Below are 19,514 nucleotides of genomic sequence, written 5' to 3'. Positions count from 1 at the left end.
AGATCCAGCAGTACATCAGAAAGATCAGACACCATGACCAAGTAGGATTTATCCCAGGGATGCAAGGATGGTACAATATTCACAAATCAATAAATGTTATACATCACATAAACAAATTGAGAGATAAAAATCACATAGTCATATCAATTGATGCAGAAAAAGCATTTGACAAAATCCAACACTCTTTCTTGATAAAAACTCTCAGCAAGTTGGGAATAGAAGGATCATACCTCAACATAATAAAAGCCATATACGACAAACCCACAGCCAACATCATACTCAATGGACAAAAACTAAAACCATTTCCCCTAAGAACAGGAACAAGACAGGGATGCCCACTCTGACCACTCCTGTTCGACATAGTACTGGAAGTACTAGCCATTGTGATCAGACAAGAAGAAGAAATAAAAGGCATCCAAATTGGAAAAGAAGAAGTAAATCTGTCCTTATTTGCAGATGACATGATACTGTACATAGAAAACCCTAAAGACTCCATCAAAAAATTATTAGACTTAATAAATGAATTCGGCAATGTAGCAGGATACAAAATTAACGCCAAGAAATCTGTGGCATTTCTATACACCAACAATGAACTTACAGAAAGAGAGACTAAAAAAGCAATCCCATTTACCATCGCACCAAAAAAATTAAGATACCTAGGAATAAACTTAACTACGGAGGTAAAAGACCTATATGTGAAAACTACAGGACACTGAAAAAAGAGATAGAGGAAGCCATAAACAGATGGAAGAACATACCATGTTCATGGATTGGTAGAATCAACATCATCAAAATGTCCATACTACCCAATGCAATCTATAAATTCAATGCACTTCCTATTGAAATACATATGGCATATTTCACAGACCTAGAAGGAACTTTCCAAAAATTCATCTGGAATAAAAAAAAAAAGACCCCAAATAGCCACAGCAATCTTGAGAAAGAAGAAGAATGTAGGTGGGATCACAATACCAGATATCAAGCTGTATTACAAAGCCCCTGTTCACAAAACTGCCTGGTACTGGCACAAGAACAGATATATAGATCAATGGAATAGAATAGAAACCCAGAAATCAACCCAAACCATTATGTTCAATTAATATTTGACAAAGGAGGCATGAACATACAATGGAGTCAAGACAGTCTCTTTAATCAATGGTGTTGGGAAAATTGAACAGATACATGCAAAAAAAATGAAACTAGGCCACCAACTTACACCATACACAAAAATAAACTCTAAATGGATAAAGAACTTAAACATACGACGGGAAACCATAAAAATACTAGAGGAATCCACAGGCAGCAAAATCTCAGACATATGCCGAAGCAATTTCTTCACGGATACTGCTCCTAGGGCAATGGAAACTAAAGAGAAAATAAACAAATGGGACTACATCAAAATAAAAAGGTTTGCAGAGCAAAGGAAACCATCAATAAAACAACAAGAAAGCCCACTGTATGGGAGAACATATTTGCCAATGATATCAATGATAAGGGTTTAATCTCCAACATTTACAGGGAACTCATACAACTTAACAAAAGGAAGATAAATAACCCAATCAAAAAATGGGCAACTGACCTAAATAGATACTTTTCGAAAAAAGACAGAAGGAAGGCCAAGAGACATATAAAAACCTGCTCAAAGTCACTAATCATCCGAGAGATGCAAGTCAAAACAATAATGCGGTACCATCTCACACCTGTTAGAATGGCTATTATCAACAAATCAACAAATGACAAGTGCTGGTGAGGATGCGGAAAAAAAGGAACCCTCCTGCACTGCTATTGGGAATGCAGACTGATGCAGCCACTGTGGAGAACAGTAAGGAGTTTCCTCAAAAAACTAAAAATGGAACTCCCATTTGACGCAGTAATCCCACCTCTAGGAATATATCCCAAGAAACTAGAACCATGAATCAAAGGATATATGCACTCCTATGTTCATAGCAGCACAATTCACCATAGCTAAGATTTGGAAACAGCCTAAGTGCCCATCAGCAGATGAGTGGATTAAAAAACTGTGGTACATCTACACAATGGAATACTATGCTGCGGTAAAAAAGGAGTTCTTACCATTTGCAACAACATGGATGGAGCTGGAGAGCATTATGCTAAGTGAAATAAGCCAGTCAGAGATAGATAAATATCACATGATCTCACTTATTTATGGACTATAATGAACAACATAAACTGATGAACAAAAACATATCCAGAAAAAGAGAATCATCGATCAGAACATCAAACCTCAGGGAATGTAGAGGACGGTGTGGGTACGGGGGAGAGATCAACCAAAGACTTATATGCATGCATATAAGCCTAATCAATGGACACAGACAACAGGGGGATAAGGGCATAAATGTGGGGGTGTGGGGTAATGGGGGAATAGGGACACATATGTAATACCTTATTCAATGAAGAAATTTAAAAAATAAATCAAATTTTCATGAGAATTACTATTGAAAGATCTAGAAGTTCCAGAAAATGTGCCTAGAGTAACAACACCTAATAGGAAAAGACAGACTTCTCTAAGGATATGCCATAACAGTATACTACACTGATACAAATTCATACTTTGATTGTACACATAGATGCATATCCTTCATAACTTCATAGAAAATTCAACCTTTATTTCATATTCTCTTCGAGATGTGAAAGGAAAGCCAGATGAGCAGACCTCTTGGGATAAAGAATTGTGAATGCAGATACAGTGGGAGCATGTTGTGATCCTGCTCTAATAGCCACAATCTAAGGTAGAGGATTGAGATGGGCATTAGTACAACCCTGGCACACACAGAGAGAACCCACTGAAATTATCATCCTCCATTCTATGACTCCATCTGTCTCTCAAGCCCTCTACCTTTCTTTTCTTCTTTCTCATTTCACCCTCTCTCCCTTCACACCCTTCATATTCATCTCCCTTTTCCAGAGCCTTTTTTCCCATCTTCCGTCCTTCATCTATACTCTTTATAGCTCTCTCTCCTCCTCTCTCCTTTTCCCCAAACACCTCTCTCTCCCTCTCCCTCTCCCTCTCCCTCTCCCTCTTCCTCTCCCTCTCCCTCTCCCTCTCCCTCTCCCTCTCCCTCTCCCTCTCCCTCTCCCTCTCCCTCTCCCTCTCCCTCTCCCTCTTCCTCTCTCATTATAGAATGAAATCATCAAATCTGAAAAGGACCTAATAAATCATCTAAGTCACCCAGCTGTATCAGTGAGGAAACTGAGGCTTAGGCCATTTAAGTGGCTGCCCTAAGGCCACCCCTAAATTTGAAGCAGTCAGGTCTAGGACCTAGTTCTCTTGACTCTTAGTTAATACACCATGGCCTCGGTTCAAAACTAATGGACATTAAATTACTTCTAAAAACTTTAGTGGATAGAGTTTGATGTTTCTTCCTCTTAATTAAAAAGTGAATGATGAGTGAAGTATTTTATCATTCTTTCTCTTAAAAGGAAAAAAAAAACACACCTCAAAACAAATAGTGCATGTGTGGTAAAGATAAAACTTGACTATTTCCTCCCTTTCCCTCATTATTTGTGAAGTAGGACACACACAGACTCAATAAAAATATTCTTATAAAATTTGTGAGAATTATTTAAATCTTAAAACAAATACATACAAATCCCCTAAACCAAAGAAAGCCCAAGGAAGTAGAGCAACAAAGTGAGAAATGGAAGAACTTGGTTCTGTTCCCACCTAGCTTTCTGACCTTGGGCAAGTCCTTTAATCTCTTTGGGATTCAGTTTCTTTATTATCATATGAAGGGATTGGCCTAGGGATACCCAAGACCCTTTCTAGCTCTCAAATTTAATGAATTGGCAGGAGAAAAAAAAAAAAGCTCTGCTTACCTACCTGTAAAAGCTAATAAGCCAGAGTGAAGGCTAAACTGTGTCTATGATAAGATTGACTTCAGGAAGCACGTATCTGGTACTGGGTATAGGCAGAGTCAGGGCTATCAGTACTGATGTTCAGGTTGTTCCTTACACAAGGGCACCATATCTCAGATGGTACCATTCATGTTGTAGAAATATACTAACTTCTATGAGAGGGGTGCAGGTGCAGGCAGTGATTCTGCCCTTCTAGCCTGGTTTTGGAATGAGGTGTCAGGGGTACCTTCTCATATTTACATTTGTACCAGCATACCAGCCCATGCATATACATAGTCACTGGTAAACATATGTGCACCTGGCTATGTGCTATCTTGACTATACCCCAGGAGTTTCTTGAGGTTACTCCTTTCTCCTGCCTAATATTCTTGGAGATACAGTTTTAGCTTCTCAACCCCAACCCCATCTCTACAGCCTGACTCCAAATCTGACAGAGGCCTCAGCTGGCAGGCAGGGCTTGGTGGTATACAGAGTATTCATGCCACTAGTGGAAAGTATTCCCTGGTGTTTGGAAGATGTATGAGTAAATGAGAGTGTGGTGTATCCATGTGTGTTTATAGTTGTGGCTGCTGCCCAACATCACAGGGCTGCCACAGTTTGTAAAAATAACTATTTTTTATTTTTACTTGAGGGAAAGCACCCTTTTCTAATTAGCACAAAGGTGCCATGATGGCTAGGAGTGACCATGAGTCGAGTAATATAGTTGAGTTGCAAAGGCTCTAGGAAGGCTTTATTGCCCACTGGCATATCCCACACTTTGGCTGATTTTGTGAATTCTCATTTCAGCTTAAGCTTTGACCCCTCCAAAGGCTTAAGTCCTCAGAATGCTAAAACTTCAAGCTCATGACTTCTACGATTAAGTAAGTGTGGGGAGGAGCCTGAGAATGGCCTTTCTAGCTAGTTCCCAGGTGACCATGATACAGCTGCACCGGGTCACAATTGAAGAATTGCTAGGTACAAGACCAGGAAGGCTGCCTTTGGTGTTTTGACTGGCTGCTGCCAGGCACTGATCCTGGACTACCTTTCTGAGCTCTGTGGGCACTGAGCCTGACTGGCACTGTTTTGTTCAGCTGCTGAAGGCCTCCAAGAGCCATTTCATAGTTAGAGTTTTGAGTTCCTTGGCTAGAAGATGTCTTCTAACACGAAGTGTGTGCAGGAAACTCAGATGCCTGTAGCTCCTATTATTTAGCCTTTGCCTCTGGCAAGTTTCCAGATGCAGTACCACAGCTGAATATTCCTTAATGAGAGAATGGTTGCACTCTCATATTCTGCTTTATTATCTCTACTTAATGACAAATTGGTACAGCCTGAAATGGAATCTCCAGGCTATAGGTAATAGATGTGAAAGCACTTTGAAGAGTAGCAAGCACTGTGCAAATATAAGGCATTATTATTATTATGGAGAAGAATCTATGTTTGTATTGCTTTTTTTAAAATTTGGGTTGGACAGAAACTAAATAAGTTTGATGACTGATGAATTCTTGAAGCTATGCATGTAGAAGAAAATGATCAGTTACCAGTGTTAAAGTGAAGACAATAAAATAATTGTTGTTTTTTACTTGACAGTAACCTTACAAATTGCTTTTTTTATACTTAAAAATTCAGAAATAGACTTTTGAAAGAGTCTAAGTTGCTCATATTACTATGGTAATACATTTGTGCATCCCAATAAAAATGTTTAATCTATATTTAAGCTAAAAATGTTTAATCTATATTTAAGCTAATTGGTTTATGATTAAAGCATAAGAAGCCCTCAAAATGGCCTGTCTCACAAGAGAAAATGGATGAAGGTAAATGCAGGAAACATTTGCTGCACTATGTCTCCCACTACAGATGCCTCACGGCAGTGAGAATTGCAACCACCAACTATCACCATTAATCACAGGGAACCGGGTACTACATCACTATGAATAAATGAAATGACCTGGCACTTTCTGCAGTTACTTAAGGGAGTTCTTGCAGAGAGTGGTATTATTCCTTTCTGGGGGGTCTGAATACCTTCAATTGTTTTTCTATCTTTAGTTAATTGGAACTTAAAAAAATAAATTTTGTCTTTTAATTTTTTAAATATATTTTTATTGATTTCAGAGAGGAAGGGAGAGGGAGAGAAAGATAGAAACATCAATGATGCTTAACCACTGAGCAACACTGGCTGGGCTTAATTGGAATTTTTAATTTCTCTGTATAACCTCATTTTTAGCTCAGAATACAGAATGTCTATGGGCAGAGGATGAGAGAAGAAGAATAAAGCCTGTTTAAGTTGATGGTCTAACTATAAACCCTTCATGTGGAAGGGACATTTGCTGTACAGCGCTAAAGCAACTAAGTCTCATTACCATTCTCTACCTTTTCTTTTAGGGTGATTGGGTGTGGCTGAAAAAGTTCCCCTCTGGAGATGTTAAGTCCATCAAATCAAGTGCAAGTAATAAAACCAATCCATTCTCTAAAATAACTAACATTTTCTATTTACATAAAAAAATGATTTCCCAATCCCATCAATTATGTTCAAAGAATACTTGGGTGGTTTATTTAATAAAGCAGCCTGAAGATTTGGGTTGGACAGAAACTAAATAGGGTAATAGGGTTCAGTTTAAAATCTTGACTCCTCCTTGAACATAAAAGATTTGTGAAACTTAAATTATTGGGTGACAGGACACATTCAAATCGAACTTTTGATGGTAACCAGCTAGGGAGATATGGCAGAGGTAAAGTACATGCCTACCCAGTAAATGTTCAGATGACCATCTTGCTAGCACAGGTGTTCCAAATATTCTCTGTTTCCTGGGTTTGTCCAGAATATGAGTAGGGCATGACTGCATGTATGCCCTCTTGGTTGTAGCTGAGGACATATGACTGTAAAGATCTATGGAAAATTTAGGCCTACATTTTTCCATACTAGGGTCTTAGTGTAAAGCTAGATGTTGTAACGAAACACCCTGAAATATTTAATGTCTCAAACACAGCACAAGTTTTTCATCCAAAGACCAGTATAAGTTAGGTTTCATTAGTTGGCTGGTGACTCTTCTAATATGGTGATTCAGGGGCCTAATATATTACTATTTTATGACTCTGCTCTCTCCTAGGGCCTTGTCATCATCTGCATTCATCTATTGAACTGGGAAAATAGCAAAAACCTTAGACTAGAAATATCACTGGTCACTTCCTCTCATATTCTATTGCTAAGAATTCAGTCATATGGCTACACTTAGCTCCAAGCTAGGCTAGAAAATGTGCACTAGTTGTTTTCCAATAAGAAAAGGGAGTGGATTTGTATTGAACTTCTAGCAGTCTCTGACATAACCACTTTGTACTCTGTCTTTCAACAGTGGTTCAGAGCCCCATAGTTTTGGTTACTTGGTCCATAAAAGCTGCTACAATGAAACCTGAGAAAAAGTTGCCCACTTTGCTATGTGTAGGCTGATTTTCCATGTCTGCCTTAGCTGGTTTAGGCTGGACTGTGATTTTATTTTGTTTATGTCTGTATCTTTAGCATGAAGTCCAGTGTCTTGTGCATTGTGGGCACATACTAAATGCTTCTCACATTAATGAAGAAATTAATAGTTGCAAAGAGAAAATATAGCCAAAATTCTAGGTGTTTCTTCTGGAACAAATTTTATAGGCAATCTATTCCAGCTTTTAATGTACTAACCTTCTTTAATCCTCCTGGGTCACTGAGTTTCACTCCACAGAGTCCACGAAGAATCTGGAAGAAGGCCACAGTTCCAGTATTCATTTACGATATGCTAAGACAGTGGTTGGCAAACTCATTAGTCAACAGAGCCAAATATCAACAGTACAACGATTGAAATTTCTTTTGAGAGACAAAAACCGACTTCTGCACATGGGCCACGAAGTTTCAATCACACTGTATGTTTCAATTGCACAGATATTTTGTGGAAGAGCCACACTCAAGGGGCCAAAGAACCGCATGTGGCTCGCTAGCAGCAGTTTGCCGACCACTGTGCTAAGAGATATCCCTCTCTGAAATTTCCCTCTGACCATTGCACTCTTTTTCTACCACTGCCTGTGATATTGTGATTTATAAGAAATATATATTTGGCCTTTGTCCCCATTTCTGGCACAGAGCTCCTAAAACCCTTGAAATTTCCTAAGTGATGAGAATTATAAAGGTACCTTTTGTTATGTTAATGAGTGACTCTAAGAAAGCACCAAAAGATGAGAGCAGTTGCCAAGAGAACCAGCCTTGTGATTGGAGGGTTGGAAATTTCAGTCCCATCACCCTGACTGTGGGGGAGGGGAGTAGGGAGAGAGGTTGAATCAGTCACCAATGGCCAATCATTTAATCAATCATGCATATGTAATGAAGCCTCCATAAAACCCCAAAAAGACAGTTTGGAGAGCTTCCAGGTTTCTGAACACATGGAAATTTAGAGAGAATGGCTTGGAGCGGGCATGAAAGCTCTGTGCCCTTTCCACCTACCTTGCACTATATATCTCTTTTATCTGGCTGTTCTTGAGTTATATCCTTTTATAGTAAACGGGTAATCTAGTAAGAAAAATGTTTCTATGAGTTCTGTGAGCTGCTGTAGCAAATTAAATAAACCCAAAGAGGGGTTAATTAAACTTCCAATCTATACAGCTGGTTGGTTAGAAACCCAGTTAACCTGGATTTATGATTGGTGTCTCAAGTGAATTGGAATAGTCCTACAGGATTGAACCCTTAACCTGTGGGATCTGACTCTATCTCCAGGTATATAGTGCCAGAATCGAATTGAGTTATTGGACACCCAGCTGGTGTCAGAGAATTGCTTGGTTGTGTGGAAAACCTCTCCCCTTCCCGTCTCACACACAAAATGAAATTAGCGATTAGAATCCTTAATGCCACTACAAAATAGCACAACCGTAGTGGCTTAAAACAAACACCCATTTATTATCTAAAAGTTCAGTATATCAGAAGTCTAAGTGGGCTCAGTTGAGTCTTCCACTTAAGTATCACACAAGCCTGAAGTGAAAGTGTTAGTCATGCTGGGCTCTTATCTGAAGTTTCTGGGGGAAAAACACTTCTAGGCTCATTCAGGATGTCATCAGAATTTAGTTCTATACAGTTGATGGACTGAGATCCCCATTTCTTTGATGGCTGTAAGCTGAGAGCCATTTCCAACTTCTAAAGTCTACCCATATTCCTCAGTTTGTAGCCCCTTCCTCAGTCCACAAGCCAAGAATAGAGCATTGAGTCCTCACACTTTGAATTTCTGAATTCCTCTCATCCCTTCTTTTCTGATTTAAAGGGCCCATATGGTTAGATTAAGCCCACTTCTATACTCTCCCTTGTGCCACATAGCACAATCACAGGAGTAACACTAGGGTTTGGAGATTATTGGGCCAAAATTCTGCTTACCACAACCAGCAATCATAAAAAGGGTGAAAAAGGGTATGTGCCATAAAGTCTGGTCCCTAATTGAGACAGGACAGCTCCGACTCTCTCTCCTTCTGTTTCCAGATAAAGGACCTACATCATGAATATATTAACCCTTTGTTGGGCTTCTTCTATGATTCGGGGAAGTTTGCCATTATGACAGAAATCTGTTTCCGAAGGAGTCTAGAAGACATACTGATGAATGAAGATGTGAAACTAGACTGGATGTTTAAATCATGACTCCTGCTGGATCTCATTAAAGGTTAATGGAAAAACTGAGGGAATCTTGAATTTTCCCTGTGGATTAGAACTTAAATATTTTCGTATGTTTTGTTTTCCTTGGATCCTTGTGATGATCTCACTCTTCTACCTTCCTTCCCAGGGTATGCCTCCCACCCCTTCTCACAGTCTTTTTGCCCATATCTGTTATAAGGTACTGATATAGAAAGGTTTTACTTGCTCTGCCCCTCACCCAAATTTGAGGGATACACACACACACACACACACACACACACACACACACACACACACACACATATATATATATATATATATATATATATATATATATATATATTACTTCCTATTGGCATTGAGCAGTCTTTACTTTCAGTAATCCTTTCTTCCATTCCACTTCTTTGCTTTCTGGATGAGGGAAAGTGCTCATTTCCAGATTATTTGGTGCTGCTTAGTCCCATCTCCTGGCTTTAAACTTTTGCACTCTGATGTCGAGTGTGACTCGACAGAGTTAGCATTGGTAGCAGCTCGAGAAAAAAGCAAGCGAGTGCAAAGGGTTAACCTTCTAACAAGTGGTTCAGTCTAGAACTGGATGATGGGTCTTTGCTACTTCGGCTGAGTAGATATGGAACTCAGCATGACAAGAAAAATGAAAGACCATTAGGTCTATTAGGCAGCACATTCATTTTCTGAGGCAAGAATTATTGACAGCCAAGACAGTTCATGGATGGGCTTCACAGGAGTCCATGAACTCCCTGGAATAATATGCAAATTTTGTCTATGTGCATTTTTATGAGGCTGATCTGGATAATCAATGACCTGTTGAGCTTCTTTTTTTTTTAAATATATTTTATTGATTTTTTTTACAGAGAGGAAGGGAGAGGGATAGAGAGCTAGAAACATCGATGAGAGAGAAACATCGACCAGCTGCCTCCTGCACACCCCTCACAGGGGATGTACCCGCAACCAATGTACATGCCCTTGACCGGAATCGAACCTGGTACCTTTCAGTCCGCAGACCGACGCTCTATCCACTGAGCCAAACCGGTTTCGGCCTGTTGAGCTTCTTGCATATTGATCATTGTCTTGACCTTTGTATTATGGCCTAACCTTTTTCAAGCTAGCTTTTATAGACATTATCTTGTTCCAATTATCTATAAAATGTGATTAGCCTCCTTTTACAGAGGCGCAGAGAAGCTAAATGAGGTGTACTTTCTTATGTAGTATCTGCCACACATAGTAGGTGCTTAATAAATACAGGGGTGGGCAAAAGTAGGTTTACATTTGTGTGTACATGAAACACAGAGTATAGAAAGTAGACTACAAGAATGTGTAAAAAATGAAGGCTAGCAATTTGAGCACTTATGAGATTGTACCTAAGTGTACTTTGCCATTGTGACATTCTTTTGAGTTAATAAAACTATTATAATAATTATAAACTGCATGCCTTTATGTGAACAACTATAAACCTACTTTTGCCTTCACCTGTATTTATCAGCCACCTATTAAGTGGCAGAGTTGATAATGTTACCAAATTTACCAGGCAACTGAAAAATACACAGGAGTACCAAAAATTACAGGAAAAAAACCATTTATTTCCAGATGTGCTAGTACCATGACTCAGAGAAACCTATTTCCAAATCCTGAACGAAGCAATATGGAGAAAGCTTTCTCTTTATACCCTTAGGTTTCTTTGTCCCCCAAATATGGATCATACTTCCAGAACTTTCACGGGCTTTGCAAAAAGCCCCCTGTGTTGGGATGGGGGCCGTGAGACCACACCTAAAGGCCTGGTCTGGTATCAGCGCTGATAACCTCTTCGGGGGGTTGTATATTGTTCATGGTTTATGGCCTCTGTAAAATGGGAGTATTTAGGTAAACAGGTCTTGCAAGACCAGAAGATTAAGGAAGGGGCAGTGAATAGACTATAGGCTAACAGGAATGTGCATTAGGGATACAGAGTCAGGCTGCTAGCACCCCCCTCCCCCATGTCTTATTTTCTTCATTATTTACCCCTTGATTCTCAAGAAGATTTTCAGCCTTGGGGATTCAATAGAAGGCTCAAAGCTAGGGAGTAGGCTGTTCAGCAGCTCGAGTCTTTTTCATCTTCATCACCCAAGGGATTGTAATGGCAATCCAGAGATCTGGTCTGGAGTAGCATCTGGGGCTTCAGGGCTTACTGATTCTATTCCTATTAGCTGTTCTAAAACCTGTTGGCTTTCTTAGAGGAAGGGAGAGTGAGTCTACACAGGTTTCTTCATTTCCAGCTTCAGAGCAGTTGGTGTGGTAAGAAACACATCTCAGGGTTCCATCTATTTCTTCTCCAGTTGGCCCATCATCCTTGCTCTGCTCATGTCTGTCTAACTGCCTAACACATCCCCTCAAGGATCCTGGCTCTGAATTCTTTCAGGGAAAGTGAGTGTCGGTGGGCTCCTCTGGCTACTTCCATGCTGAAGAGGGATGGAGTTTTCTTTCAGAGCCAAGAGATCCTTGATGTCTGTCAGAGGGATGATGAAGCCTGGGCATGGAAGAAGGTGGGCTTGTGACCTGGCAGAGACAAACTATTATAAAATTTAGTATTATTGAGCAATTAGAACAGCAAGAGTTACAACAAATGGTCTGGTGGAAGGGAAAGAAAACATTTCAGTTCTAATAACTCCTATTGAAATAGAATTTTTCTCCTTAAAAATCACCCTTATGTTTATTAAAGAGCCAAATTAAGACCAATTTATCTATTGCATTCAATTTGGCCTGATTGTTTGCATAAACAAAAGAATGGTATCTGACCACCTTTGCTGGAATTTCATGATTGAGTCTCAATGTGCCCCATAGGGCCAGGAAGCAAAGCCATCCAGCTGCCGTCAGGCCTGCCTGCAGTATCTGCTGGGTTAGGTGAATTCTTCACCTGCAGCGACTCCACCCGGGCCCAAATCCTAGGCTTCAAGGCCCATCTCAGCAGCTCTTTTACTTGTCGTGGCCTAGAGTGCACGGGGATTTTGCAGGGACACAGAGGCACCCTTGTTGCTCCCCTTCCACTCTGATCAACCGCCAGCGATGGCAGGGTATGGACCTGATGCTTCAGCATCATCCATTTTCAGGGCTACCAAGCAAGATACCAGGCTTTATCCATGGCACTCTCATTGGCTTCAAGTCTTCAGAGTTCATACAGGGTTCTTTAAAACATGATACTCCAGTCAAAGTTTTTGGTCAATAAAACCACCATTAGAAACTGGTTTTATTGAATTTATGCAAAGAAATGCATTGCCATGATTCATTCATTAAGTATTGCCAAATTTCAGAGGGAGAAAAATACACTAACTTACTTTAAGATTGTCTGATTTTCCTTGCCAGTCCTTTCCATGGACTCTTCAAAAGATGTAATATTTTCCAAATACGTTATAACAAAACAGTAACTGTCTCCAAATGACAAGACGAAATTTAAAATGATGTTTATGGATTTTATTATAATGCAGATGACATGAAATGTTGTCCTTTCTGTAAAACCCAACATATTATAACATTATAACTAATAATCATTAGTTATGACTGTATTTGACAAAGGTTCCTATGTACCTTCAGTATAAAACTTTCTTTCATGAGAGAGGAAACAAACATTCAAGGCATTTCAGAACCTATTGGAATGATCTAAAGCCAATTCTAGATCAAGAGAACTTTTCTTAAAATTCAAACCCTTGCATGCATATAAGCCTAACCAGTGGTCACAGACAACAGGGGGGTGGGGGCATGAGTAAAGGGGGTTGGGAAGGTAATGGGGAGATGAGGACAAATATGTAATAACTTAATCAATAAAGAAATTAAAAAAAATCAAACCCTTGAAGGATTGTCAAACATGATTTTACCAAAAGATTATATATTAAGGTGTATTAGACAGGAACATAGGCTAGCAAACTTCAGTGATTAAAAGATGGTCCCTTTTTATTTGTTAAATAACTGATTAATATAACATAATTATTTTACTAGAAAAAAACTAACCAAAATAAGGCTGATTTTCTAACTTCATTTGTCCTTGGGTGTGGACAACAAATGACACTAATTAGATTTTTCCCCATCAGTCTCCCTGAGTACTTTGACATAAGCTATTTACCCTCTGTTTAGGGAGGCAAAATACAAATCATTGACTCTTAAGTGCTCTTGGTTTAGGGAAGATAGGGTTTTCTAGATGCTTCAAATTGCTGTTTTACTATTTCAGTTTCGCTGTTCTGCTTGTCTTGGCTTACTGGCCTGTATCATTTAATCAATGTCCTTTTAACATTTCTTTTTATAAACTTCTTATAATTTCCACAGACATTCTTACAACTTTCAAAAACATTTTTACAACTTTCAGAAATAACCACCTTTAGAAACCACATTTTTCTTTCAAAATGCATAAACATGCCTCAGTCCTTCCATTAAGTATTTCTACTCTAATATTCTTTCTTTCTGTCATATCATCAGCAACTTGTACAGACCTTCTCTTTCTTTTTTCTTTAAAATGTATTAGAATTCTTCACTCTTGGAAACCTTAATTTTTCAATGATAACCAAAAAGTAAACAGCCAGTATTTCTTAGATTAGAATTTATGAACACACTTTAAATACACTCTTGCTTTCAAGAAAATATACCTTCAACAAAGTATAAGAGACCTTCTGTAATAAAAGCTAAGAGCAGGTGAATTAAAACTTGTCTAGCAATCAATATTTCAGTTTTTTAAAAAAATATTCTAGGTGTTTATTATTTAACCCAGCAATGCTCCAAAGCCTTTAAGTTACCAAAGACTTTGGAAAATTATGTATAGGCATATGAGGCTAGAGAAAAGGCGGGGACGGGGGGAGTGAGCAGGCTGTTCCCAGGCCTCTCACCACTTGGATTTAAACTGCCAGATTTTCCCTTAGAGATAACATGTTAAGGTTACTGCTGTGGCTTCTGTTTCTGGCCCTCTGGGCCAGCCCTTCCCTAGGCCACTTGTTCTATAATTGTGAACATTATGTTAGTTTTCTGGTTTTGCCTTTCTTATTTTTATGCACATAGATTTTCTGAGCCTCTTTTAACAGCTTTTCTGCACTTCTATCCTTCCAGTTCTCTACCTTTGCAGTTTTCTTGAAATGTCAGGTCAACTATTGGTGACAAAATGTAATTTTTAATATTTCTTGGCCTAACAGGTTCTCAGGGCCCGGCCCAGAGTACTTTCTCATTTTATCTTTTAGTCTTTGGTAAAATTTGGAAGGCCCTTCTTCTTTGCCTTGCTGAATATTGAAGGCTTTATTTAAGTTCTGAGTCCAATTGGGGCTCCAGGGTTTGGAAATCTTCCATCTGCTGAAAGTACCCCAGGGACAGCCAGGTGCTCCCTTTCCCAGATAGCTATAGCTGACTTTCAAATCATCCCCCCTTCTTTTAGTCTAACTAGTCAGCTAAGTCACATGGTTCTTCCTGCAGATGTTTTAACTTTCTTTTTTTTCTACTGCTCCAACTCCTTTTGCAGCTGGTTTCTGGTGGCACAGTGGACGCATGGTGGTTGGAGCTTTATCAAGAAAGCTCTCCTACTGAGGGGGAGACTGGGATTGTAAAACGCCATCTTGGCTGTTCCCTCAGGTCATCCTCCTGGTCACATAGGGAGGGGAAGGCAGGATAAGGGTCTCACTCCTCTGTCTGCCCATGTTCTCTTTTAGGCTTTTTTACTTTTACAGGCTGGCCCCTTCCTCCAACAGAGAGCACAGTCAGTTTCCTCTTGAGTGACTGGACTTTCTTTATTAACATATTTATAATTATTACTAAAAAGGCTTTATCCAAATTCTTCATTTTAGTTACATCTATTTATTATATCTTAATAACTTTGAGATTTTATTTTTTTAATTTCTTTTAATTTCTTTATTGATTAAGGTATCACATATTTGTCCTCGTCCCCCCATTTCCATCCCACCCCCCTCCCCACACATGCCCCCACCCCCCTGTTGTCCTTAACCACTGGTTGGGCTCATATGTCTGCACACAAGTCCTTTGGTTGATCTCTCCCTTTATCCCCACCCTTCCCTACCCTCCCCCCGAGGCCCGACAGTCTGATCCATGCCTCCTTGTTTCTGGGTCTGTTCTTGTTCATCAGTCTATGTTGTTCATTATTTCCCCTACATGAGTGAGATCATGTGCTCTTAGAAATACACTTATAAGAACCGAAAATGAGACAAGCAATAATGGTTATGGTGACAGGCAAATGAATCAGTCTGTAGTGAGTTTCTTTCTGGGCCAACAGTTCTTTTGAGACCCAATTTCAATGTCCAACAGTTCCTTATGTATACATGTCAGCACTGACATTTCAGTTCTGGATGGTGGACAACTGGTGGTAATGCAGGTCCGACTCTGTCTGGTTTGGTCCTGGGCAATCTGCAGTGATGCACAGCTGCTAACTGCTAGTATGGGAAGGCCACATCAGCGTCTTCTGTCTCTGGACTGCTTCTCTTCTGTATTCATGGCTGGAGTAGTCCTGTCTATTCTTCTCTTGCTAGAATCCACATGGTCTCGGAGTTGTTTTCTGAAAATATACAAACATATTCTCGACCAAAAGTTAATAAAGGAATATTTTCTATAAATGTGACTGGGGATCCTTTTTCAATTTTTGCCCAAATGATTTTCCTCTGGCTTGTTTTATCACCTTGTGTGTTTTTCATGGGTGTCTTGCTTTTAGCCTTACAATTAATTTTCTAAAGTATTAATTTTCTAGATGTAATTTACTTACAGGATATTTTTCCTTACATGATATTACTCTACTATCCCCTCCTTTTTTGATTTAAATGTTAGGAGGCTTTTGAAAATTTTATAATGTAGTCTTGATGGCTTTTAAATTTTAATTTTTTGTACTATAATATTACTGTTTTAGGTTCATTACATGGTGCACAATTTTATCGTGGGATGAAGTACCAATAAAGATTTTAGTTGATACTTTAGGAACACCTTTTTGTCCAGTACAGTTATTTTTCTAGAATATTCACTTGTTTCAACTGGCCAATTTAAATTTGCCTGAAAACTTGACTACTATTTTACTGTCAAATTTATTACTCTAACAATAATCTTGTTTTACCCTGTAAATATTGGTGGAAGGGATTATTTTCCTTCTTGAGTAGGTCCTGAGCATTCCTGGTGGTAGGCTGGATTTAGATATCATAAACCCACTTCCCCACAACATGGGTACAAGACAACTCAAACAATTCTTGTTGGAGTGAGAGGGCAGCTGCTGTCGGCCAAGTCTCTGTCAGTCACCTGGGTCCTGATCTGAGCTGGGCATGGGAAGCACAAAGCAGCCATGGAGGCAGGAGACCTCCCTCAGAAGGGGCTAGGATTCAGGCCCCTGCAATGTTGGGGGGGTGAGGGTCTGTGCCCCACCTCTGTTGATCCCCAAATTCTCTCCTGATGGCCCCTCTGCGACTGTGCCTGTCTTAGGTTGTTCCTTCCTTGAGGAATCTTACCCGTCTCTGGCTAACCAGCCATCCTCCGGGGCCAAGCAGGGTGACGTGAGGTTCAGTTTTGTCTCCTTGGTAGCCTATGCCCCCGTGGCCTCCATGCCCAGCTCCTGTCTTGGGATCCCCTAGCCTGCTGGCGGGGCCCCAGCCCTGATCACATATCTTTTGGAACCTGGGTTTCTTCTCCAGGGGGGGCTCAGTTCGCCCTACTGGGTGAGAGACAGATCCATGGCACCAGCCATAATGAGACTTCAACCTCGACATGAACAGAGAGCTCATGCAACAGCTGTGAGCAATTGAATTGTGTCAAGAGGGTCTCTCTTGGCCTAAAGGGTAAGAAGGACCAATATAGAATGCTCAGGTGCCCTCCCAGGAGGCCCTCCACACAACGAAAAGGGTTAAATCCTTACATGTCCTTTTTAAATTGCTGCCAGACATTCCAAGAATTAGTTTGTACGTTTGCTTGGGATAATTATATATTATGCTGTAGTAATTCTAAAGTATCAAGAGATGTGTTAAGTTTGTCTCCAAGCACCAAACAGATGACTTTTTTTTTTTTATTCCCAAGGGTGCGAGGAACTATTATAAGTATTGGGGGTGATCCAAATCTGGGGATAAATTTTAATGATAGTGTAGAATAATATCATGCAAGGATATTCTTTGTTCTCATCCATGGGAATTCCCTTTCAAACTGGCTGTCCATTTCTTTTTATGTAGACAAGGTCTTAGTTACATTTTTGGACCTCTACCGGGGGCACGTAGTGATAGTAGTGACACCCTTTCTTTGGTATCCACACAAGCCAGAAACCTCTCTTTAATTGTATACACAAAGGGGCATTGTTTTGATTTCGTGTCCTACAAAAGGGAAGCTGGGTGGAGACCCCTGTGTATTTATACTTTCTTGCCCCACCCATGGACCTCCTATATGTCCAGGGTGTTTGGTATTATTGGTAACTACATTAGTCAGGGGATCAGCCCATGTAAGGGGTCTTACTCATGAAGGGTCAGAAACATAAGATCAAAATACTTACCCTCTTGTCCCAGGTAAAATTACCGTACATCTGATGATTGCTAGCGTGGCTAGAAAGGCGTTCTCAGGCATTCGTGGTTTCTGGTTATCTCACAATTTCTTCCCTGAGGTTTGACGTTCTGATAGATGTTTCTCTGTTTTTGGATCTATTTTCTCCCATCAATTTATGTTGTTCATTATATTCCACAAATGAGTGAGATCATGTGATATTTATCTTTCTCTGCCTGGCTTATTTCACTAAGCATAATGTTCTCCATCTCCATCTATATTGTTGTAAATGGTAAGAGCTCCTTCTTTTTTACCGCAGCGTAGTATTCCATTGTGTAGATGTACCACAGTTTTTTAATCCACTCATCTGCTGATGGGCACTTAGGCTGTTTCCAAATCTTAGCTATGGTGAATTGTGCTGCTATGAACATAGGGGTGCATATATCCTTTCTGATTGATGTTTCCAGTTTCTTGGGATATATTCCTAGAAGTGGGATCACTGGGTCAAATGGGAGTTTTATTTTTAGTTTTTTAAGGAAACTCCAAACTGTTCTCCACAGTGGCTGCACCAGTCTGCATTCCCACCAACAGTGCACAAGGGTTCCTTTTTCTCCACATCCTCTCCAGCACTTATCATTTGTTGACTTGTTGATAATGGCCATTCTGACAGGTGTGAGGTGGTACCGCATTGTTGTTTTGATTTGCATCTCTAATGATTAGTGATTTAGAGCAGGTTTTCATATGTCTCTTGGCCTTCCTTCTGTCTTCTTTCGAAAAGTGTCTATTTAGATCAGTTGCCCATTTTTTGATTGGGTTGTTTATCTTCTTTTTGTTAAGCTGCATGAGTTCCCTGTAAATGTTTGAGATTAAACCCTTATCGTTGATATCATTGGCAAATATGTTCTCCCATGTAGTGGGCTTTCTTGTTGTTTTATTGATGGTTTCCTTTGCTGTGAAAAAGCTTTTTATTTTGATGTAGTCCCATTTGTTTATTTTCTCTTTAGCTTCCATTGCCCTAAGAGCAGTATCAGCGAAGAAGTTCTTTTGGCATATGTCAGAGATTTTTCTGCCTGTAGATTCCTGTATTATTTTTATGGCTTCCTGTCTTATGTTTAAGTCCTTGATCCATTTTGAGTTTATTTTTGTGTATGGTGTAAGTTGGTGGTCTAGTTTCATTTTTTTGCATGTATCTGTCCAATTTTCCCAACACCATTTGTTGAAGAGACTGTCTTGACTCCATTGTATGTTCATGCCTCCTTTGTCAAATATTAATTGAGAATAGTGATTTGGATCGATTTCTGGGTTCTCTATTCTATTCCATTGATCTATATGTCTGTTCTTGTGCCAATACCAGGCAGTTTTGAGAACAGTGGCTTTGTAATATAGCTTGAAATCTGGTATGGATATCCCACCTACTTTGTTCTTCTTTCTCAGGATTGCTGTGGCTATTCGGGGTCTTTTTTTATTCCAGATGAATTTTTGGAAAGTTCGTTCTAGGTCTGTGAAGTACGCCGTTGGTATTTTCATGGGAAGTGCATTGAAATTATAGATTGCTTTG

The 19,514-nt window shown here is 39.7% G+C and overlaps 1 protein-coding gene across 1 annotated transcript in view; it reads left to right on the top strand.

The window, feature by feature from the left end:
• The window catches only part of GUCY2F (guanylate cyclase 2F, retinal), a gene marked incomplete at its 5' end in the record, with an annotated part of 158,497 nt that overhangs the window by 61,748 nt on the left and 77,235 nt on the right, over window positions 1–19,514 (top strand). Inside the window, 3 exon segments of the mRNA XM_054719256.1 lie at window positions 6,235–6,298; window positions 7,203–7,288; window positions 9,338–9,515. Coding sequence (XP_054575231.1) covers window positions 6,235–6,298; window positions 7,203–7,288; window positions 9,338–9,515 — 328 coding nt within the window.

Source organism: Eptesicus fuscus, chromosome 1 (assembly GCF_027574615.1).
Source record: "Eptesicus fuscus isolate TK198812 chromosome 1, DD_ASM_mEF_20220401, whole genome shotgun sequence".
Taxonomy (NCBI): domain Eukaryota; kingdom Metazoa; phylum Chordata; class Mammalia; order Chiroptera; family Vespertilionidae; genus Eptesicus; species Eptesicus fuscus.
Note: the sequence above shows the minus strand (reverse complement) of the source record. Positions and strands in the feature narration are given on the sequence as shown.